The sequence below is a fragment of the Anopheles coustani genome, chromosome 2 (genome assembly GCF_943734705.1).
Source record: "Anopheles coustani chromosome 2, idAnoCousDA_361_x.2, whole genome shotgun sequence".
In the NCBI taxonomy this organism is placed as follows: domain Eukaryota; kingdom Metazoa; phylum Arthropoda; class Insecta; order Diptera; family Culicidae; genus Anopheles; species Anopheles coustani.
This window is the reverse complement of record NC_071289.1, coordinates 33,641,674-33,667,421: the sequence shown is the minus strand read 5'-3', so window position 1 is coordinate 33,667,421 and position 25,748 is coordinate 33,641,674. Positions and strand designations below refer to the sequence as shown.

At 46.9% G+C, this 25,748-nt stretch overlaps 1 protein-coding gene across 1 annotated transcript in view; it reads right to left on the bottom strand.

Moving 5' to 3' along the window:
* The window catches only part of LOC131264272 (protein Shroom), a 185,429-nt gene that overhangs the window by 121,157 nt on the left and 38,524 nt on the right, over positions 1-25,748 (bottom strand). The window contains exon 2 of the mRNA XM_058266555.1: positions 4,277-4,734. Within this exon, the coding sequence (XP_058122538.1) occupies positions 4,277-4,734 (458 nt within the window). The remainder of the gene's footprint in view (positions 1-4,276; positions 4,735-25,748) is intronic.

Here is a 25,748-nt window from a genome sequence, read left to right as displayed (position 1 = left end):
TTGGACTTTCGGTACACTTTTCCACGTCTTTTGAATGTGCCTGCAGTTCGTTACCAGCCTCTCGATCTTCCAGACATTAAAGCCTATCAACTTTGGTACCATTAATCAACTTCATCAACGAGTTACCAAATGAACTTTTCTGCTCCCTTTTTTCCCAACATCCCACCATCAAGTATCAACTGATGGACGGGAGGTTTTGTAAGAAATGCTTCATTAGACCGAGCAAACCGCACTTGCGCTATCTATCTCATGCGTTTGATTACGCCGCAAACTCCAGCCAACTCCTACCAACTACCCAATAAGAACCTGGGCACAAAACGATCCAATCGAGCACGGGAGCCGTCGAAGCACCTCGGGGCGTTTTTCGAAGGTAGGTAACCTATCCCCCGGGGGCGTTTTTGGAGGATCCAAATGAATTCAAATTGAACGTAATATCATTCGGTATTTCGGTTACGCGCTCATGCCTCGGAATCGGAACGTTTTGTGGGCCTCATATCGAAATGGTTGTGCAGCGCTACGGTTCGATTCAATCGGAGGAAATTGAAAGGAGGAATAAAAATATAAAGCGAAAAAAAAACAACGACGGGATGCCAAGGTATATTGGATACCGAGCGGACGGTGCTCATAAGCATGAATTTATAACGATTGTAATATTTTAACGTTGTTTGATATGCCGCCAATTTTCAAAGTAATTTTGCGCCACCGATTGACATGAGCAGCAAAGTAGCATGACGCGGAGTCGTTCGTTTACTTTGCAACTCACTTGGTCGGCCTCTGCTAGGGGTGAGCCTTGGGGGAGCAAATTCACCACTTCGGCCACAGAGCAACCGAGATCTATGCGAAACCGATCGATGCTGCCCCGCGAGCTTCGTCCCGCCGGACGCTGGTTGATGGAATCCAACTAAATGCGGCCCATTATATCATCTTAAAATGTGAACCTCACGCGTAACCTAAACTAGAGCCCGACTAGACCACACCAGCGCGATCAGCGTGTCTTGACTGCTTTTCCTTATTTATTTTGCCCGGCCATGGCCAACATTAAACATTTTTCAAAAGCGGAAAACCGATCAAAGCGTCCATCAGCGATCTCCGGGCTTCGGTTTGATGGGGCAGAGCCGAGGTAGGAAAATCCGGACGAGTGGTCCCCGCAGATGCACGCCCGCCAGGAGGAAATGAGAGAAAATATAATATTAGATTTGATTCATTCGATTCATTTGCCTCACCGTGCGATCGTCCGTGCGTGTGTGCGCATGTGTGGCTGCATGATCATACGAAATGGGGCCGGCCGGGGGTGGTGGTGGTTCCATGCCGTTTGTGTAACATTTCCTAACCCAAAACTTCTTCATCCTCTCCGTACCTCTACCGTTCCCGGCACCCGACGTACCTCGCGGCACCGTTATTATTCTGCCGAGAGGGGTAGTAAGGCGTCAGATATTCGGCGTTCATTAGTGACGGTTTTCATACGAGGGAATCCATCATAAAGGGAAGTGGAGGCATCGGCCAAGAGAAAAAAAAAACCACCACGATCTGTTCAAAATAAACAAGCGAATCCAAAGCGATACACTTTTTTCCCACACATTTTCCCACACGAACCAATCGGCCTCCTCCCTGTTTGGGCCGTGCTTTGGCCATTTTCACGCCATAACCGATTGATGCCGGAATCAATCACAGATTCGAAGGATTTTCCGGCAATCGATTGCCACCAGTTTCGCCAGTGTTATGTTGCGCGTTCGCGTTCGTTGCCTTGAATGTTGGATATTGGTCCAGCCGATTGCGGTAGCTGGCGATTAGAATATTAATGAGCCTGTTATTTTTTGTCTGCTTCGTTCTAATGATTATGATCGACTTGCTAACCAGAAAAAAAGAGTAGATTTTGGTGATAATCGAAACAGCGCGTTTCAAAATTAAAATTCAAACAAACTGATCGATGAAACAAAGATGAGATTAGATAAAACACCATTGCCTCGTTCAGTTAGTTTTCTAATTTAATCACAAATTAATTCACTCCTGAAGGATAGCATCAATCGATCCATCTAACCTCTTTGCATAACAAATAGGCACACGGAATGCCCCACCAGAAAGTAGGCAACTCGAATGAATCCAACGCTCCCCGAAAAGCTTCGGCCCCAAAAATTGCACCGTGACCGGAGCAGCATGATTCATATTTCAACCGCCCCGATGCTCGAATGCTCCATTTCGCAAATTTTAAAACATCCAGCGGAGTGAAGCGCCGGCCATTCTAACACACGCTGCCAAACTCCTAGGAAGGAATGTATGATGAGTAGTGTCTCTAATGAGCTCAGCGTCATCCTCTCCCCACACCCCCATTTGATGTGGGTGGGGAGGAAATTTGCGTCAGTCAGTCCGCGGAGCCAGCGAGATGAATATGATGGGTGGGAAAAAAAAGCCTCACACATGAAAATCTAATCCGCAACAACTACAGAAAAGAAACCAAACCGAACGAAATTACACCCACCCACATTTCAAGCGCGATGCAGCAATTTGCCTTTACTATATTTCTCTATTTTGTTTCTCCATACCGGGCGTGCGCGCACCCAATATCGTGGCCGGTTTTTCCCCCATTTCTCTCTATGTGTGTGTTTTCCTTCTAATTCACGCCGAATCTCGTTGGAAGTTTTTTTCTTCTTTGTATGTTTTTTAATGCTCAATTCCTACCTCATTGGCTCTATTGTTTGTGTAATAATTATATGCATCCTCTCGCGGTGCGTATGTGGAGCACATACAAGCGCACCAAATAATGTTTTCCCGTGCAAAGTCTCAATTACTTTAACCCACAGGCTTCTCGCCGCGAGGTTGGCGCGGTGGATCATGCACTCGGAATCAAACCTACGTATGCAGACGCGCTACGGTAAAAAACACTTCTTCCACTTCCTCCAAACTGAATCTTCCCCCCCGCTGGGGGTGGCAGGAAGTAATCTGATTTTTTTATTTCTATTTCACTTCATGCATAAAAAGGTTGTTTACCCACAAATATAAACTTGTGTTTGGGCCGCACGCAACCGCGCGTAATTAAGATCCGCAAATTATGGCGTGGATTATACATTCGGCCGCGATGAGCCTTTTCATCTCGATGATGTTTTTATTTGCCCCGAACAATCGATTTCGACAATAAGAGCATACATGCTTTGCATGTAATAAGGAAAAAGAATAAAATGTATCATCCATTACGGTCAATGGCAACGTAGATATAGAAAGAAGGAAAGGTATCACTTTTTATTTCTAATTTCAACTCTGTAGGTAAATTATAGAGTTCAAAGATAAATAAAGTTTTAAATTCAAGCAACACTTGACTGGCCAAATAATGCATCAATTAGCAAACTATGTGTGTCATATGGGCAAATAAATAACTAATCTACATTTACATCGGAAAGCTGTTCCGGAACATAGATTTTTAGAAATCTCAACATCGAGATCGACACAGTCGGAAGAAAGCTTCCCTACCGAAGGCTGCGTGTTGCTTTCATTAATGCAAGTTTTGTTTTGCTCTCACTTTCCATACTCAATGCCTTGGTGAAGAAGAAAACAGCTTCTGCCATTCCAAAACCTTCCGTCTTTAAGTGTTTTGTCGTGTCTTCCGGAAACTAACGGTTCGCAGCATTGGGCATTAGAATTTCAACAGTCCTTCGTTTTCCACCGCCTGTTTCCTATCAATGACTGAAAGCGTCCGTCTATTGTGTGTGTGTGGTATCGATAGGTTTTCATTTCTCTTTCCGCTGCGCTAACCCTGACCGAGTGACAGACATGGCGGGTTGGGCGTGCAACCATCATCACCCAGCTGCAACTCTGCCCTCGCCCCGTCCAATGGCATGATGGTGCAGTGTTTGATGATGCGTTAAATTAATGACCATTCTACTGACCCACTGGTTCCGATGTGATGAGTGTGCCCGCCTACGGGCCTCAACTATCGCTTTCGTGGTCCGTAGGCTCTTTATCTGAATGCTAAGGGTTAGGGACCAGGTGGACATGGAAGCAACATGCATTTTTTAAGTCGAACTTGTGTGACGTCAAGGGATTTCAATTTCCTTGGGGAAATATTTCCATTTTCCCTCGATACTGCTCTGTTGCTACAATTAAATAAGAGACCAGATGAAAGGCTGCATTTTACTCGAAGGACTTCCTTCCTCTAAAAGGAGGAAGTCAATCCATCACCTTCCTTTATAGAAGTCGCGTGCCCGTTCCAAACGAATCTCATGCTTGTATCTTCACTGTCTAAAACGAAAGGCAACTTCATCTCAACAACATTAGCGTAACTTACCGATCGAGGAACGGCGTCGAGCTGGAGTCCGAGCTGGAAACGTAACTGTGGTAGCCCTCCGACTGGGCGTAAGACGACTGCTTCTGGTGGTGGTACATCGTCGTCTGCTCGTAGTACGACCGACTGTACTCCTCGAGGCCAGCCTGCGTCAGAATGCTGTTGCCGTTCGTTCCGCCGGGCCCGTTCGGGGGCGTTGGCGTGTGGTGGCCATTGCTACTGCCGTTGCTATGCTGCGCTCCACCCATCAGCAGCATCATCGCCAACGAGGGACCTCCGGACGTTGGAGTGTTGCCGGTGGATCCACTGTTGCCATTGGCGGTACCGCCCCCAGTGGAGGGCTTGCCGTTGTGCTGATGCTGTAGTGCGGGATGCAAATTACTCCCGGCGGGACCTCCGTTACCTCCTCCTCCACCACCGTTTCCAGTCAGCGATGCTGTACCGTTGTACCGTACATCCTCCTGAGGATGAAATAGATACATTCAATTAGTAAGGGTAATGAAATTCATGCTTTACGACCATAGTGTTCATGTTCGAGGATCTGCGTCCATTTTTAAAAAATTTGGAAAAATTAACCACCTCCTTTAGTTTGTATATCATCATGAGAAGAAAAATAACAACTATTCTTTGTTTGTAAAAATATGTGATTTATGAGTTTGAACCCAGTGAACTTGGTTCGATGGATCGACGCTTTCGTGAACCAAACACATAACAATATTTCTCCTATAAACTCTGATCATGATCTCGGCACGAACAACACCACCGCTACCCTCACCACTCTCCTTCGTGCTAATTTTCTCACGAGGGCAGCCACACGATCCAAAGCCGCACACCGATCGGGAAACAAGAGAAACATTTTCGTGGAAAGTAAGGCGCCGGACCAACGGCCAGTCACCCGGCCGAGAAAACTGGGAAACGGCCACGCAAACAGCTGTAAAACAAATTAACCATCAACAACCACCCCAAAGTTTCCACCAAGGAATGGGATGGGATCCTCGGGTTGACAGAATTGAATCATCTTTCTCAAGACGTTCGTTTGCTTTTTCCGTTGCATCGTGCACTGAGCGAGGGAGCAGGGTGTAGGTCAAGAAAACGTTTGCGTCTTGCTTGGTGGTAGCAACGTCACCGGTTGTCTTAGTATACTTTCGATCGACGGGGAGGGTGGGAAGCGAGAGCGTTCGAGAAAGTCGAGTCAGTTGTGGTAAAATTTGTGCAAAACGGCAAACAAATTATCTCATTACCACTCTATCGGGGCACGACTCGCAATTACGGGCTGCACGGTCGCGTCCTCCAACATTATGCTCCCGCGGGCCAGCCGAACTTCTTCCTCTCCCCCTCCACGGTGAACCTACGGGAAACCTTCCGCCCAACGGCACGGGGATCGTGCGACCACCGAGATCTCCTCCCGGAGGATGGTGCCAGGCATCGACGGGGAAATGTCCGCGACACTTCAGACACCCCATCGAAGGAAAGCGAACGAAACTTCCTCACCATTTCCCACAGTTATTATTTTGCTAATTTTTTCTTTCGTCCCGCATCGGTCACCCGTTCCTTCTTTCTCCATCGGTGAGCGAAATTGTCATCGACAGGGCGAAGCGGCTGAAACGATCTCGGAAATGGAACATCGTGTTGCAACCCATGCAACATGACCGCTGGTTCCGAAGGCCACTCGTTTTTAAACTGGCCTGCGCTTTATCGTAATGAACCTGGCATTACGTTTACTGTCTCTTTTTTTCTGGGCCAACCATTTTCGTGGCCAGTTGGAAGGAAAATGGTAACGTGTTTTTCTTCGAACTCGTCTAATCATTATTTGCTACGCTCTTTTCGCATCCGGCCCGGAATTATCTTATCGGGCTAGTCTTGGCTTATCTAGATGGTAGTGTTTATTATAATTATTTATTTTGCTGATCTGCAGCGGTGTGTTTGGCATTCTATCGGTCGGTTAGCGATGAATTGATAAAGGTATATATTTTTTTAATTTGGATAGCATTGCTTTTATAACCAAGCAATATATTTAATCATGAATTGATTTTAAAGTTTTATGTATCATATGAATCTTCCTCCCAAGATTCATTCCATTTGCCTTAAGAAATATTTGAAAATTTGAATCATAAAACATCGTCGAGTCTTTTCGAAACTTTGATGAATCTTAACAAATCTTTAATGAACTCGTCGATCTGCATGGATCCAACAAAAAAAAGGAGGACTTTACTTAGAATTCTTCGTAGGCCCTTAACGGGGCAGGCATGACCAACAAGGTCGTTACGCCAAGAAGAAGAAGTTTTACTCGTCTATTCATTTTACTAAAATTTGTATCTTCGATTTTTACATCCACTAGTTTACACACGTTTTCCAAACAAAGCGTTCCTCGAATGTTATCCATCAACGAGAAATAAAAAAAAAAAAGCCTTTGTATTTTAGTTGAAAACAACTTTCTTGGATGAAAAACACGCTTTTTAATCGTTTTATTGTCGGTAGGAACATCATTTACTCACAAGAAACGATGAATTGGAAGTTTGCTCCTCCAATCGATTGCAAAGTTCTCCGGTGGGTTTGCACGATTTCCCTTGCTATTTGTCATACTCCCCTGTGTGATTGCAACTTCCCCGATACGTCTGTAAAAAGCCCCTGTGTCGATGAGCTTTTCGCTCCACCGCTTGAAGCATTCCATTATATAGATCGATATGTCCATTTATAATATTCGGTTGCCTAAATATGACTTTTTTACGTTTCTGAGAAGCTAACCACTCATTTAAAGTTCGCCGTAAATTATGTAGATTCTCGTATTTTCTCATTTAGTTTAAATATCTTTAAGTTGATGCGCACACGGATATAAAAACCGACAGGCGACGACAGGACCTGGTCCAGTGGAAAAGTGAACTCCCTGGCTTGCAGAAAGGAACCCACTGGAGAATCCTTCTTCCCCATCAGAAGAAGTCAAGCCACATTCCGGCGGTTTGGTGTAAGGCTTTCGTGCACGTCGAAACCTGAGCCGCTCATGATACGCGGAGGCGGATCTGCGTTGTTACCTTCGGCTAGTGGAAACCCTCTCCCACTTCTCGGCCCACGTGACCAACGCATGAACCCGGGGGGAGCTTTAAAATTATTGCCCCAACCGGCGGCGCGTGATGCTACCGCTGCGCAAGTACTTCATGTGCGCTTCACGCTTCCGGGGCCGACATGCCGGCCGCCTTTTCGCCTTATTTTTTTTAACTATTTCCACCCTTTACTGAGGGGGGGGGAGAGCCCTACTTAGCACGATATTCAAATTGTAAGTCCCCAACCCTGCCCTGGTATGCTGGTCCGAAAGCCCCGTGCTCGGGCTGAAGATATCCTTTTCGCGCATGATCGTGCGATCGCGTGCAGAGACGCTGTTTGCTCTATCAGGAAGTTAATTAATCTCTCCGTTTATCTCCGTAACCCCTCCGCCCCGCCCAGGAGGCTTGCCAGCGATCCTCCGCATCCGACATGCAACACACACATCCAGGTCGCGAAATTCTTCCACAGCTTTCCCCGTTGACCACCACCGAACGGCACCCCTCCTTTCGTTCCGTGTTTTCGAAACGGTGCAGATCAATTTCAGATCGACCCCGAATGCAACCGCATCCCCACACATTCTCCTTACCCGCGAGGCCGAGGAGGAGTTTGAATTTTTAATTCATTCGCCGTCCCGGAGATAACCGTCCGAAAAGGGCGTGCTGATGCTGCTGCAATGCTGAAAGCCTCCGCCCCTAGAACGCAGCAGTGGAGGAGATCTTGTTACCTATTTGCAATTTTAATTGCAACTATCTTTCCTTCCCTACCGTCACCGACCGCTTGGGGGCACCCAAGATGAAGATGATCCAATGTGGTGGCACGCTTTGCATGATTTACATCTCTCTCCCTCCTCTGCTCACTTCCACCCCCGTGTCCCCGTGGTCAAGCAGCGCGTGCACCGGAGGCAAACCTTTTTGTTTTTCTTGTGCCAAGGAAAGGTTGTCAGAATTTTTCTGCACCTCCGTTTGGTGCACGGCTACCGGTGTTACGCGCAACGATAATAATCATGCAAAACCACAACACGGGAGAGAGTTGGGACAACACCGGACACGCTCCCCGTGGGTCGGCAGGAATGTAGAATTAACCGAACATCGCCAAACTGCTGGCAACAGAGGATGATGTTGCAGCAGACGTTTTGTAGCTACCGTTTGTTTGGCGAAAACGCACGGTGGAACACACTACACGGCTTCCGTGTAGCAGCATGTCAACAAAAAAAAAAAAATGGCGGCTAGTGGGCGGTAATCATGTAAAAATTAAAAATACATGCAAAATAAACATGATAGCCATAAATTAAAATGTGTGCCCTGCGGTTCGAAATCGTCGTAAGAAACTTAAGCTTAATCGCTTACCAGCATTTATCAGGCGCTTGTTCGCCTCTTTTAAACAATTCCATAAAACCCGCAGAAACATTTTACCAGAATACAGAATGAAGGAACATTAATTAAGCAAACTACAGCAAGGCCATTGAAGGGCATTTTGAAAGCATCGTTGCATCGTTGTTATTGAATGTCAAATGACCACCAATGAAGCCCCCTCATGTCCAAATAAAGTAAGCAAGGCACAAAACGAATGACACCTCTTCTTGCGATCACAACCACGAACCACCAACCTTGCACACTCCCTCTGGCACTGTCTTCGAAAATGTTTTTCCATTTTGTTCGTGCCTCGAATTTCGCCCACTCGAAATCCCTTGAATACGGATTAAGGACAATATGGATATCGAACTGGTTATCCAACCGATGCGGATGTAAATGTCAGCCAGAAATGTGGTGCGTGGTGCAGCAGTCGCAGCGAATTGAAACTCTTGACAGATGCCACACAGGGGTTTAGCCCTACATGGCGATCCGACGTAATACTTGTAAAACGGAGCAGCAGAAAACAGTTCCAGAGCGGAGCAATTATTCAACCATCTTTAAAATAAATAAACTGTTTCAAATCGAACAAGAATGAAACACATTGCAACCTCTTTTTTCCCAATCCAACACCACGCCTTATAAAGATTGATCTTTAATTGCGGTAATTCCACGTTTCAATCGCTTTCTGTGCTTGCCAGCATAATGACCGTGAAGCAGCAGCATTGGAAAACCAGTAGCGGAATTGGACCAATTATATTGTCACGCAGTTGAAAGGCTATGCCTTATGATACCTACACGCGTGCGGAGCGCGTTTAGAAAAACTGGTTCCCTTCCTTCGGTTCCACACTGGAAGAAGAAGGTACCGTCAAGATTGTGCGAGCATATCATCAGTGGGTTTACCTTTGGTCCGTCGAAAGTTGTCCATTTTATTTGTTTACCAGCACCATTGGCCCACAAAACTGAAACCATCACCCACCTCTTCTGCTAAAAACGGTGTACGGGGTGGTGTGCTAACGGCTTTTCCAGATCAATCATAACAGGTACGGGCGAACATATTTTTCATACCTCGCACACCGAACCGCCGTCCCTTCGAGGATGAGAAAGTACATGTCCGTTTGGAAATCTTTACCGATACGTTTCGATTAGCGAGAACGATTTCCTTCGACGACGGCGCGTTCGATCGCGTTTATCGCGGAGGCAAATCTCTCTCTCTCTCGCCGTACAAAACCCTTTCCCTCCTCGAAAAACGGCACTCGACGGAGGAACCGGTTCGACCCGTGCCGAGCCGCACCGGATCGATAGTTGATGCATCGATCATGACGATGATGACTCCTGAGGGGGTGTGGGGGGCTGGAGGGTGTCTCGGGGGCCTCGTAAGCGGGTCTCATCCATCTGTCTGCAAATGCGACACGGTAAAGAAGGTGGTTCCGAGCGATAAGCGCTGCGGAGGGAGGCGAAATGCGGGACAAAATTTGTTTGTGCACATCGGATCTATCAATAATCAACGAAATCCTCTTGCAGGGAGCCTCTCTCCGCACACGGTCTCTTCAGGCTCTGGGTGCAGATATCAAGACTTCAGGTGAAATGCGACTCGACCGCCGGTAAGATGGCGGTGCGTTCGAGTGTCCAATCGTCCCGTTGGTTGGTGAACAAATTGACAAATTGATGCCTTCCTAGCCGGACCCATCTTCTCCGTCGTTCACTCTGTCCCCCTTCCTTCTGACCGGTGATGGTCGTAAACCGTTGTCGTCGTCGTCGTCGTCGGCATATGCAGCCGCCGATGCGGTGGCGATCGCCGACCGGTAGCCGACAAACGGACAAATGCACGCTCCCCCCTGTCAATGTGATGTGCCACGGTGTGGCCTAATCGTGGCTCCTGATTGACAGATTAAGCATGTTGGGCGATCGCATAACGGGGCGCGCACACGGACGGACGACGTTGAGCTTCTGTTTCCGCCACACTCCACGAAGAGCTAATGAGCTGTGAGTGTGAGGGTCGTGCGAGCTTAATCATTATTATCACCCACCGTTAACGAGAGGAGTGCGCACTCCTTTCCCATTGCAGCGCGATGATGTTTGACCTAAGAACCCGGAACGTTATTGACATTGGCCGCTCGGATCCGTGATTGACAAATTCATATTCCACCTTCACGGTGTGGGCAGCATAAAACCGATCCCCCAATTAGCATTAGCTACCTTATTCCAGTAGCCAACCTTAACGTGCCGGTCACGTGGGGCGGATCGCGGAAAGTGTTACTCAACCGATCGGAATGTCTTAAGTCTTCGAGTGCCCACCTGCCCTCACCCCCCTCCACCACCGCTGGTGACGCGTTCCAGTTCACACCAAGAACGGCACGGACCAGAAACGAACGGGACTCCGGCCGGACAAACTAACAAGGTTTCAGCGACGTGCCTTGTGGAATGTCAGCGCAGATCAGACCCTCCACCCCATTACGGCCCGGTCCTGGTGGTGCAGCAATTGCAACCAGTTGCTGTTGACGCCATCCGCGAAACCCTGACGTTTCTCGTCGTTCACACTAAGTTGCTGCATGGTTCTTGATTTTCTCGTTACCGTAAAAAAACACATCTCTTAACACAAGGAAAGTCTCAGTAAAACACGTTGAACTTGTTGCTCGATGTCATCGCTGGTGTTTGGTGGAATGTGCTTTTAAAATCGATGAACCCCAATTAGCCCCACGTGACAAGCAGGCAACCGTATGTGTGTGCGGACGTGGACTTCCGTGGACATCGGGGCAGTGTGTCGAAGGAGAACTACGGAAAAACAGACATAATCTTCGGGGGCATCAAGTACCTGTAAAACTACTTCTGTACTGGGGCAAATATGTAATTCTTAGACAGTAGAGTTTTGTATTTCCGATTCAGAATCAAGAATCTGAAAGTTTCTTTGCATCGTTTTGGAGATACATGAGTCTTTTAATGAGGGATTCATGAATCCCAAAGATTCATTAATGTTAAAAGAACATAAATAAATCTCGCCTAAAGATTCATAAGGTACAGCACATTTAGGAAGCATTTAAAGGCGATTGCTTTTTACTTCTTTAAAACGCTACTTCATTATTAAATGCAGTTGATATTTATGATAAAACAGTGGACCTTTCAACGTAGATATCCTGAGATCAAAGATTTTGTTGTTACACCTAGAGTTTCAATATTTTTAATCAACCCCGTCCCCATCCCTCGTTCTTACATCCACGCCGGTCACCTTAATTCGACGAAAGGTTAGCTTTAGTTAATCTGTCGAACAACAAATGACCGATACACCTTAACAAGACACGCACGACTCCAATATCTCATCTCCGTCCACCAGTCTCTCCTCTTCCCCTTCATCTTATACGAATTCACGCGGTGGCAACAGCGATGACGAGAGACGTTAACACCGCCTCCCCCGGAATATCGAAACACACGAAATTTTATTTTCGTTACCCGTTGGAACGACAGCAAATTTGAGGTTTCTGATGGAATTTTCTTGTACGGCAGTCGGCGTCGTATGGGCTTTTGTCGTTTGTTTCGCTGGACGACATATTTGTTTCCCCCCCAATCCCTGTACACCTCTATCACCTTTCTCTTTCAACAACGACAACACAACGAACGCCAATAAAATAAAAACACACTCTGAAACAAATTAAATTATGCAACTCTCACTGCGCCTGCGTGACTTTGAACCACGCGGTACAGCTCGGTCGAACAAGCGAGCAGCGCATTATTTCTTCCTACCGTCTGTGGCCCGGGTTGGGACCCCCAACAGTTGATCGCCGGTACGATCCCAAGGTTCGGCGGATCGATCGACTCGTGCGTTACGCTTCGAATGAGATCGGAACTACGCGCCGTCGCAACAACCCCGGTCGGTTCTGGGACGGTCTCCTGACTCCCCCGGCTACACACGAGTTCGACACGATATACGTTCACCCAACCATCGTTACGCAGGTGATCGATAAAATGCATTTCGAATCGAACAGCTGGAACACGCGCGACCTTGCAACCGGCGGTATTGTTTGGCGCATGTGCCGGAACATGTGGCATAGTCCGACCTTCCCTGGGAGGTCCTCATGCACGACCGGGTGTAAAAAAAGTTCCAATGGACCTTTTTTTGTTAATCAACAAATTTATTTAACACATGTTTCCCAAACATGACACGAGACAGGGGGAAAATAATTGAAATCTTTCAAATTTAAAAGTGAAATAAAATATTGACAAGCCACTGACTTCAGATGAAATGGAACGGAGTAGGTTTCGAATATCTCACACCTTCTTTTCATAAATAACCGCAATGCAATTTAAACACTCCACCGGCGTACAAAAACACTTCCGTCAGTGGTTTTCCAACAAGTGTTCATAATTCCATCCCGATCTCACTGAAGGGTGGCGTCCGCTAACGAAGTACGTTCGAGTCCAACGAGATCGAGCATTGCTTCACGCCAGTACGTAACTACTCCACGTCCACCGCCAGTTCCCTCGAGCGGAGGGAGACGCTGAGTTATCGGTTTGGATGAACGGTTTCAATAAGCCCATATCCGGTGTGGTATCCTGATCAGCGCACACTGTCCGAGCAGGGCGGCAAAATATACGATCACTTCGAGGCGTTCCCACGTGATCATATTTTAGGCTAACAAATTGGCTCCGGCGACGCAGACTTTTGCTCCCTCGTTCGCCAAAGCTGGGTGCCATTTTCAGTTTTTGGTCTGGGCACGCAAATAACTCTTCCACATACCAACTTCCGGCAGCGTACGATCGCCAACGCTTCAACCCTCCTTCAACAAACCTCCGTTCAATTCCGCTTCAGCCTATCTTAGGGTTAACTAAATACTATCCGTAGTCCTTTTGGGAAAGCAATCGTCTACCATCGGCATCGTTACATCGGCCGGGAGGAGTTGAAAGATTTCCACCTCGGGAACAAGCAGGAAAACTTCCCACCCTTCCCCCGTGCGTGCGGGTGAAAATCAGTCCAAGGCGTCGTCCTTCGTTTCGTGTTGGTTGGCAATCAATCGAGTCGGGCAGAAATGTTTCACCGTTCGGAACCGGGAGGGGAAAAATTAAACCTGGAAGGCTGCTGCCACATTGCTCTGCTGCACGTGAAAGGTCGAACCGATGAGACGGTTAGTAATAAATATACCCTTCATTGATGGCACGACATCTACCGGTCCTTTCTAATGGACCGCAACGTCGTTGTGCAAGGGGTTTCGGAAGTGGTATAAATCATACCGTTGGACGGACCTGGTGAGTTGCAACAGAAGGGAAAACCCCTAGAAATGACATTTAAAACATACATTTTAAAATATTGCGACGATGAAAATATCCATTAAAAAGACATGATTTAATTTAAGAGCATATGTCAGTTTGAAACACACACTGAAGACAACCTTAAATGAGACGGAGCACATTTAAACGCATAAGGGTGACTCGGACTCGGCTGGACTTCCAGAAAAGGTAGGTGTGATGCGTGAACATGAACTGTGTCGCTTCCAGATACCGCCAGATAGACCAGCACCAGTCGTTACCGACGTGGGCTAGAGACCCACCTTCGATACCGATCGACGTTGCTCATTTTGGAAAAGAGTTTTTACTGTTAGTATTTTAGCAAAGGCACGACTGAAACCTGTCCGGCAACCATGGCACCGCCCAACACCGACAAAGTAACGGACCTGTAGCTCATTGGACCTGTCGACAGCGCTTCTTCTTTAGTCGCTTTTCCACCGAACACATACCAAACCCCTGGCTTTTCCTTCGCCACTGCCATCGCGAGGGCAGAATCATTCTCCACGAAGCACCATCCTCCACAAACTTTTACGCGCCGGTACATCTTCCTCATTGCCAAAAGCGCCTACGGACATTCGGCCTTACCGCAGCGCCATACGACCCTCCGACCCCATAACTGGGGCAAAACTGGAGCATCACACTCCGAAACTGCCCCCAGAGCAGATACAGTTAATTGTAATGGTAGGGTTGCGCGCGTGACGCCGTCATTCGCACACACGGTGCGCGCCGCAATTGTTTTCCTTCCTTCACCGAAATTGAATTCAACCCGGCACTTCGCCACCCGGGCGTTATCTGGTTTTCTTCGCGAGACCAAACGATGACGCTGGTTTGAACCTATCCAGTTGATCCGTTCGTTTGCCACCGTTCGCACTCCAGATGGTTCTCGACGAGAGTTCTCGCGTAATTTGCTCGCGCGTCCATATAAATTCGGGGGGCTAGGAAAACAAACGGAGCCGACGATCATCAGCGCACGACGCAACAGTAAAACAATTCATTGCAAAGCTTCCACAACACCAGCACCAAAACAAATTCGGCCACTGGGAAAAGGTAATAATTTTGCCTCAGCGGTAATGATTTATGACCTAGTAAAATCAATTCTCGCACCCGGTTGCATTATGGCGCGAAAATGCGGCCAAAAGAATACGGTAACAAATTATTTCCTTTTCAGCGGTTGGCTGTTGGCTGTTTGCCGCAAGATCACAGCAGCTCAGGGACCTTTATAGGCCAAACATGGGGCAAACAATCGCAAAAGGCGTAATCAACAGGCAGAAGATGGTTGCAGCAGTTGAGAACGGGCTTGATTCGGGCCAGTACCGAAATGATGAGTGCACCCACACTGGTGCAACGAAAATTACAATTTAATTAGAAAGGAGAACGCACGAGCACGAGCAGAATGTTCAGAATGGAGAACCATCACCCGGGCCAGAAGTATGCCGAAAAGCCCCACAACATCGGAGCGAATCCACTTCGATCCGATGCCGTCCGTAAACAGTATAACCACCCGCCGCACGATGGATGAATGGGTAGCGAATGGGTATTAGTCCGAATTCCATCCCGAAGCCTTAGGAGTAACCAGGTAACGCCGGCAGCCTTAGCCTCTGGTGAGACTCAGTGTCTTCGCCGTTCTTCTTTTCGCATGCCTTAGTCTAACCAAAAAGTTTAGCATATTGACAGAGGATTAAGATTAACGGTCATTAGTACGCGGGCTCAGAAGCCCAAGCCCCTTTTCTGAGGTGGTCGAGTCAAGTGTCATGTTTAACTCACTTCCTAGGAACTGTTAATCCCGCCGTTGTTTTGCGTCATAAGGCGCTCTACTGCCAGACGACGGCAATATGAAGCTAGTAGTACCAGTAGCTAAACTTTGCGTTACCTTCAAGCGATATGAGAAGAACGAATATGTTTCATTTCGACATGCATATTCTTTTACATGATAGAAATAGGTTAAGCATGTCCAAGTCTGTCGAGTTATCCCCATGAAGACGTGAGCCAAGCTCTACTTTTGCAAAATTCTGCCTATCCCTTTATCCCCAGTGTGAGTCCCCGACGAAAGCCAGGTAACAGATATCTCCAACAACCACGCAACGGACATCCTCATTTTCGTTTCAGCTTCGACCCACCATCACTCCGTGCGAGCGGTTCAATTAATCAATAAAAGGCAAGAATTTATACCATTTACAATTCAATAAAAATAAGTCAAACGGAAACGGTAGGACGCAGCAGCGAGGCCTTGTACGGAGCTCGTCTATAGATCTCCCACCGGGAGACGATAGCCTCTCGGGCGGGTAAGTTTCATGGTAGCACCAACCGAACCGGTCCGCCGAAGGTTGGCTACAGGAATCAAGGGCATTGGAGATAACCATGATGATGATGATGATGATGCTCATCATTATCATGTTGACGGACGGCAGATGGATGAGGACGAAAAGCTAAACATCCAAAGAATGGTACTGGATTGACGAGAATCAGAACTGGTACTGGTGCACCTCCCCATATATAAAAGAGTTTTTCATCCCTCAACTCCGGGACCACGCAAAAGACATACATCCGTGCGTCACACATTGCTGCCACGATTAGATTAGATTCCTGAGGGCGAGTATACGGTGCTGGGATGTGTATCGATCGCGTAACATAACCTATAGATCATTCGGTGCCCGGTTCCCCACGGTGGTGCCATTCCGGGAATGTCTGGGACGGGCGGAGGTTCCGGTGCAATGTCGCCTCGGCACGACATGAGCAATGTTTGCGGCCTACGGTTGATTGCCATTCCCTGCGTTCCCCGATGATTCCGCAGCAGATGATTCGTTGGATCATTATCAAACCTAACTGTAGCGTGTGGGGTGCACACATCCAAACATGCTCCCGTTGTTAGCCTAGAAACGGGAGTAGCATACGATATATCCAGCAACCAGCGCACGGTAGCGACCTAGGAACTCATCTATTTCTCCAGCCGAATGCGTTCCCACTTCTGCCAAACGACCTTCCGTGGTTCGACTCGTATTAACACTGCACGCTTAAACGCAGCGCTTAGCCACGCAAACATCTCCTCCCCGCGATCCTGATGTCTCGGATAGAAACCTTCTGCAGCACGCGATACAATTAAGAGATAATAAATTGAAATCATCTTCCTTCACCTGACCACGCGAGACGCGTACATCACCCCGTGTGTCCCGGGGTGGGACTTTTTAATCGGCCGAAGAAAGATTCCATTCGCCAAATGGCGCGATGATGTCGACAGAGACGACGCCGAGATCCCGCACTCTGCTGCCGATGACGGTTGATGATGATGGTGATGGTGATGCCACGGCAAGCGGGATAGGGGGATCCATCTTCATGGCATCTCCCATATCGTCGGCGTCGGTTGGCGATCCCGTTTTCTCAAGCTTGTGCCACAGCGCTTCCATCAATCTTGGGAAAGCGTGTCCCGTTCGTTTTGTTTTTTTTTGTTTCCATTTATCGCCCAACCTCCGCAAATGCGTGCGTGCGTGCGTGAGTGTGTGCGCACGTCAGGTGTGGGTTTTTGTTTTATCTTCCAGACTCGTTTTCCCGAAGCTTTCCCCGCGTCAACCGCGCGCCGCGTTCTGTTTGTCTTCTACCTGCTTCGCCGCATAGAAATAGAAGAGAAGCAGACGGGGGAGAAAAAACCCACGATCGCGACCAGGAGCGCAATGGAAGATTGTTTGTGCTGAATTTCCGTTCCCCGGACCGTGCTCTGCCACTTTCTTTCTGCTTCATATGGTGCCAGCGGCATTGGACCTGTTTTATTAGATCGTTCAAGGTCATATGCAACCTCCTCCCATCCCCTCCCATCCCGAACAGCCGATCCTCTCAACGGATACCGTTACCAAAACGGAGCGCAAGACGAAACGAAAGACCTCGATTGGCAACAAAAACCTTCGCAAACACAGGCGACGAACCTCTCTCGAAAGCGTCCTCGAGGCGGTACAATCTTTCGCCTTTACACATATGCACACACACACACACACGCGTACATTATTGTACTAGATTTTCACCGCGCGGCGTATGAAACGGAGCCGCTGTTTGCGCAAAAATCCAGCTTCACCTTTTCCAGGAGAGGTGCGCACAAGCGCAAAAATAAAGACACCATTCGTCGTCCAACGTTCAATACCGTTACTGCCGCTTTATATTGTGCACAAGTGCTGCGGCCGTCAAAGCGAAGAAGAAAGATGGTGGGCTGCAGTTTTCAACCCACCCTAGACAAGCGCTACACATTTTGAAGGATCCCTCCTGCGTCATGTGTTCCCTTCACGAGGGTGATTTGTGTGTTCGGTTTTCAAAACGGTTCACTTAGCTAATGGTCTGCCGAATGGGTTCGGGTTGGAAATGAACTTAATAAACAATTCCATGTCCCTACTCCTGCGGGGCATGCATAAAATGGTGCCGGTGCAACGAAAACATCAAGAACAGAGGGGGAAATCTAAACGCCTTATAGGTCAGGTACTTAACCAATATTAATAGGAGGAACATTGCAGTACTATGTACACTGATTCATACTCAAATTTTCAGTTTCTAGAGATCCAATATTGAGCTTTAATTAAGTTCAACCCTTCAAAACTAAATGGTGACATAAAAGGCCTGTCAATGGTCGTGTTACTGCAGAGTAAATTCTATTTTTACTATAAACTCTAAAGCAGAAATGCAATCAATTTCCACTACAACGAACCGCTTCAAGACCACTTAGGCTAGATAAAAAAAAATAAATAACTCACCCAATTTCCACCCCACACCGCCGTGGCCTTTCGCTTTTTTGGAGAGTGAAAAAGAGGAAAAGTGTGAAAAATCTCCTCCAAGATGCAAGTGGACGCTGGCAAAAACGGATTGGAAAAGCTTAAAAGCTAAATTGATCTTCAACACAAATTGGAAGATAAACAAAGAAATGAAAATATTGCAAATTGAATGGACCCACGAAAATGTGACGTAAACGATTTTGCCGGTTTAAATTTCCTCCGAAAATACGCATCGTGCACAATACACAAATCTGGATCAAACCCCAAAGATGCTTCACTTCGCTTCGAGGCTTTACCGCTTCGAGCTAATCAACGTTTCTTTTTTCATCATTTTTTTTTTACTTTTCCTCATTTTGTTTATCTAAAACTTGTTAATCGTCCCAAATCATTCCGTCTAACATTTCTCTTCAATTCATTGAAAGCAAATGCATGTTTTTGTTTACCTGCCTCCCTTCCCTACTAAAGGCGCGTGCGGTTAAGCGCTCGCTAATCGAAAAACAACAAGCGCTACTGATCGATCACAATTTAATTAATTCAACGAAAGTAAACTCTAATTTTATTCACCTCGTTTCGTTTAGTTTTTTTTCTCGGGAGCTTCCTGGCTTGCTAGTGGAAGATATAAGGCAACGGATTTCAACCCATCTTCTCTCTCCATTTGTTCCATGAGTAGTGAACCACGTACTCTACTAGGTTAGCCGCTAGTGCATACTGTTTTGCACTTTCTTCTTTGCCGCCGTTGAATGAGTTTTGGCCAATAGCCATCGGGTGGTATTAAGTTGCAAATTTTCCAACCCATTCTCTCTGGCACCCCCTTTTTCAAGAAGGAAGGCCCCCCGAAACGTGAAGGTTAATGGCAATCGATTCGCATTTGGTTCACGGGCACCAAAAGAGTGCGTTTCGGTGTCTCGAATGGCTGACTCTACAAATTAGTTCTGTAAAGTGTTGAAAGTGAAGCTCGGACACTTTCGGCCAGCTAAATGATGTCACGAAATAACGCACCATACCGGCCCGGAGAAGAAAAACCCCAGTTGAGGTTTCTATTTTCGGACACCCGATGCCCTGTATGCTGGAGTATTTGGCACATTTGTTTTCCAACATTTGCATTTTCCAACCTTCGTTTGTGAAGAGTGTTTTGTTTGTTTTCCTTCCCTTGCAAGACACTGTGTATTTGTGTGCTTCGAAGATAAACAAACACTTATGCTCAGGTCAGAACGGAATTACGATTTTTTAAGATGATCAAACCCGCACCGCAAAGCACCGAAAGTCACACACGCAACTGCGCCTAGTGTAAATAGTATTTTTTTATATCATAACCATTAGTTCCGGACGGATACCGAATGGATTGCCATCAAATAGCCGTTTCCGCTCGGCATTCACATAACATAACTGCAAGTTATACGACTCAATAAGTTGGGTAGTGTAAAAACTGAGAAAAAAAAACAACACCAACCATAAAAACAAACAATCGTTCAACCAAGCAAACAATTGGCAGTTTGGAAGAGAAAATTACGAAAGCCGAAACGTCCTCCCAAAAACTTTAATCCACTGGAAACGCGCAAACCATTTCAACACATCCCGCCGATAATAAGCCCAATTTCCACGCAACAGCACCGACGACAACCGATAGGTCGATCATTATCTTCTAGCACCAGGCCAGTTAACAATCTGTTAATCTGCTATCTGCACACCGACCACTATCGTTTACAACGTCTGACCCCCGCTTCCCTCCTGATGGCGGCGGAAGGGACGACCGGGTAGGGGAGGGGGGCTAAACGACTCTTTTTTTAACGAATCAATAATTTACTGCTACGGACGAAAATTGAGTAACCGCGTGTCATCGAGCATCGGGCAGGTAGTATCGTAAAGTTTTATGCACGCATGAAGCTCCAAACATCAACCCGAGAGCGTTGTGTTTGGGGAGCTACCAAAAAGTTTTCCAATTCCATAAACAACCAATAAACGGTCTTGGGACCGAGCTCGGTGGTTGGATGCTTCAATAAAGCTTCAGTTTCATGATCTCGGAACCGCGCGTGGAGGAAAGCGCTTACGGTTGTAGGAAGCACGAGAGGAAATAAACAAAAACCAGATACCATCGTATACCATTTTTAGTCAAAATACAGTCCTCTCGGGCACCCTACCCGATGGTGATCACGGGGTGGGGTAATAATTTAGCAGAAATTACGAGCCACGAAGGGCAGCGGTTTTGGATTACACGCGCTGCTGTAGCGCCATTGTATATCACTCGTCGGAGTTCGGGAAGACATGGTATGTGTGCGTTTTTATCTTGTCCTTCCCGTGGCCGATCGAACACCTCCTCCCTGTTGGTGACCTGTTCGGGTGACGGTCGACGGTTCCACAGCTGGTGCACAGAGGTCTACTGGGTCCACTAATCGCGTGTCGCGCGTGCTGCCGCCGAAATCGAGACGCTGCTACTCCAGTGGTCAATAGTATTACGTGTTAACCTTCTTTTTCGCAGGGGCGGTAGCCGGCATGGCTGTAGTGCCACATATAATGAGCATAAATTGGGCCGGGCGCAAATCTCGGAACGCCTGCTGCTCCCTAGACTTAGCACCTCGATTTCATTCAGCTGTGTCCCTGTGTTATGCTGTTGCATAACTGGAACTTTCTCGGATGCCTTCATCAACCTACGCTGGAGAGGGGCTTCGCAGGGTTCAGGGTACGCGTGACAACTTCGCTGGGTTCCCTCCTTTGCGTGGGCTGGAAGGTTGGTTACCGCCCATTCATCTGGAGCAAAAGCCAGTCGCCAGCTGGACTAAGGAAATTCAAATCTACTTGTCCGCAAAAAACTAACAGGCGGCAAACGACACGAAACACACGAACTGGGTTCGGTATGGCGTGCACGATCAGCCACAGAACGCTTCAGTTGAGCAGTCAAACACTAAAGGGGAACACATTCGCACATTTTGTTGAGTTCCCTTTGGCAGGAGTAGACACTGGGCTGAGGATTTGATTTGCAAACCGGCGTGTTCAGCAGACGTCAACGTCCTCCTCGAAATGTCGACCGGTTACCGTTCTGGGATGTGACTTGGATGCGATAGAATCTAGACTTCAGCTCACCGCGCCCCGTGAATAACCTTTACCGCGCGGTACCCGCAGTATCCCGCCACAAACAAGCTGTTGACAAAATGTCACCCAAGAAATAAGGTTATTGCACACCCGCTTCAGCGCCAGAAATAGCAATCGTGGCGTTGTCATTTATTACCATTTTTGGAGAAACCCCCAGACAGACTTAGCAGCTCACTCGCGTCCAGAAGACGTTGATCGAACGCTGTCCGCCGGTCGGGATATAGGCTGGTGGTGCTAAGCCAACAAATCCAAATCCTTTACCGACCAAACGGCCCAAGATCGATCGATCGCGGGACCTAGATTAGAATGATTGAGCGATTCTACCACCCCTCGAGTGCCGGTTTTTGTTCTCCGGTCTGTGCTGGTGATCGGTCTGGCAGGACCTGATCCACATCATCCATACTTGGTGACATTGCATCACCTCGGCCAGACCTGCATCAAACCACCCCCCGGAGTGATTCTTTCGCGACGGATTTAGCGGAGCAGCGGTAATCAACAAATTAAACATTGCGACACGCTGTGTAGGTAGCAGGCAGTCGGTCCGACTCTTCTGTCCTGCGGTCCAGCGAGTGCGCCAGGTCAAAGATCAGCCGGTGGGAGGCTGAAGAGGTAGGCAATCAATTTGTATTATTCGCCCGTACAATTTTACGCATAAGTGGTACACCGGGTTTGCTCCGTAGGGGGACCTACCGTCCGCTTTTGACATGCAAAGTTCAGTAAACATTTAATTTTACTGCCGCCTGGTGACGATTTATCATGACTCACAGGCACGCACGGTACAATGCAATTCACACGGGAATGTTTCGCAAAATTTTATTTCAGCTTGTTTTGTGCAAAGCAGCATTTTTATGACATCGAGAGCTTGTGGTCCCCCCCGCATCCGTCACCCGACAACAACATCCCATTGGGTTTTATTATTATTTCAAGCAGGTCGCAACACTCAAACATCGTACGGTCACACACATCCGAATGCTGCAATGATTATCGATAATTTCATCCACGGGCGGCACGCCGCTAAATAGAACGCTCTGCATCACATTCGGGGCGTTATGGTTATGTCGAATAAAATTTAATATCGAGCAAACCATGTGTGTGTGTGCGTGTGTGCGTCGGCGCACTCGGAGCCCAGCGTTCCCAGCGGGTACGCAAATTACTTTCCAAATCGAACCCATTTTACAGCCCACTTATATTTACGATCGATTTATAAATCATTCGATTCGGGCAGAGCATTGTGTTGTGTACGGTTTGCGACTTCAGAAGGTGTTGATCGCCGCCAGAGCATTAGACGACATTTAGCACAGTTTTGTGACATATCATAAATAACCTTGGTTATTTTCCATATTTAAGGAGACCCCACACAATTTTGCATTCATATTAGAGATGAAAATGACAACTCTTTTTAAAGAGCGAACAATCATCACGATGATTCGACTCTTTAAGTCACTTTTTTGTGATTTATAACATGTAAAATGAGTTATAAGTCGTCGCAGAGATTTGAGTCTAATTTCAGATTAGATTCAAATGAACTGAACTGGAACTTTACGTTTATATGAATACACATACAGTTTGGGATTCGAATCCCTATTGGAGATTCGAATCCCAATTTAAGATTCGCTTCTCTGTGGCGACTCTTTTACCAACTCTTAGGATTCGAATCCTTCATTGGGATTCGAAACTCCACTTGGGATTCGTATCTCAACTTAGGAGTCGAATCTCTTTGACGACTAGCAACTCATTTACTCACTCATTTATGCTTGTGGAAGTCAAATCATTGTAAAGGGTTCAAATAAAAAATGAGTAACAAAAACTATCCGTTAGGATTTTAGTCAACCATTCAATAGTAAGATTCAAATCATTCTTACTCAGCACGCACATCACTAATTCATATGCAAACCAGTGGTATGTTAGGTAGCTTTCAACTCAACTTCGCCTTGAGCAGTTCATCAAACGAACCAATTTTAAACTAAATAACTAATAACCTTCCCCTTCAAACTTTAGGTGATTTTTGCGCACACGAAAGCCCTGTTAGGCTGAATTGCAAACTATCAAATATTTAACCTTTTTCAAACCTTCATCAACCAAAATCGACCCCAATAGCGACGATCCCGTGTTTTATTTTTCTTACGCTACGAGCTGCTTGTGCACCTTTCGTTTTCGATGCACTCGCGCATTGGGAAACGCATTCAATTAACACTCAATCATTTCCATGATTGTGATGGAAACACGCGAAACATTTATGACTGGGCGAATAATATCCCCTTGAGAGACGTTCCTCCAGCAGCTCCCCGTGTCGCCCCGTAAATTATAAACAAGTTTAACTTAATTTGCAGCCTCTTGAGCCAAAGGTAGAAGTAGCTGCCGCTCGCCGAGCGTTGCCAAGCAAAACGCTCGGGTGAGCGGAGGGGTGTCAGACTGGAGTGTGTTTACTTAATGCAAACAAATTACCTAAAAATCAGTCAATCTAGCCCAAACTTTTTGGGAACCCCCTCCACTTCCACACTGGCTTCTCTTTCCCGCCTAGTAAAACGTGTTAATGACTGGGGTTCGATTGTTGTTGCGCCCATCTCCTTCTTTCCAACCCATGCGTTGTGCGTCGCAAAGGTCAGTACTTTCCCAAAGCGCTTTGGCTTTGCGGAGACCAACCTCCGTACGAACGATGGTGCGCGGCCAAGCTAAAACAAAAGCGTAAGATGTCAGAAGATCACAAGAGCGAAGAATGTGCAAATTTTGTGGATGGAAAAGGTAGCCTTCCGCCGAACTCAAAAACGTCTGAAATCGAAACAAATGTTTCCTCGAAGCTCCGAAGATTGACTAGTCCGTTGCCTTAACCTTTTGCGAGCAGAACGCGAAGTTTGAGACCATGATTGTTTGACCGATGTTTCCATCTGCAAATGTTCAGTGCGTTTAACCACTTTAACATATTTACGAATGTACCAGACTGCTAACTAATAAATCAAAGTTGAAAATAACATTCTGTCTCTATTAGAGTCGATGAAAATTCACTTACTCAACTTACTGAATGAGCAATGCAATGCTTTTCCTTTACTACCTCCCCTTCCGTTACGGTGTATGCCCGCAAGGTGCGTGTGAAGACTCGTCAGGTTTAGTCAACCTTTACCAACAGCAACACGCGTTCTAAGTCGGCATACTCCAACGAAAACGCCCAGCGAACCGCAACGGGGCACGTCCTCGTTTTAAACACGCCCCCGAGAGAAGTTTTATGCAAGACACAAAAACAAACTATCGGGTCGTGTATATTTTACGCGAAAGTCACACGTTCCGTTTTGTTGATTGTCCACGCACTTCCGCAGTGAGGTGTTACTCGCTGTTTTCCAGGCAATTCTATCGTAAAATCATCGTCACGCATCCGATGAAGCTAAAGAAGGCGTCGCACGACTCTGCAAGCCCCGGGAGAGATTGAACAGCGCCCGATAAGTAAATGTTTGTTGGTAGCGTTTTTTGAACAATTGCAATGGATTGGTTACACTGGAAGAATTGTTCGGCTCGTAGAACCGTTACAAAACCTTTACGGCGAGCCGTGCGATCAAAGCTGATAAGTAGGATATACATTCGGTGTGATGAATTAATGAAATTCAAATTTAGAATGACCATGATACGATCCACCATGAAATCAATTTTCCCCAGCTGTTATCTAACACATCTATTTGCTTGTTTCGTACCATGTTAGCTATTGAATTCAACCATCGTATAAATTACTCACATAAGCAGACTTGCACAGGCAAACCTGTAACCATTTGACAGATGTTACTGCAAAGCTTATTACCACGAGCGTCACCTGTACGGGCATCCTCACTCACATGCTCATCATTTGCAGATTTGCATATGGTTATTTCTTATCACCCTGCTTATTGCACCAACAACTTTCACTGACTTATGCAACAAAGGTAAGCGTTAATGCCTATGCATCCCCATTAGTAGTTTTCCACACTTTTCCCATTTCCATCTGCATCAACGTTT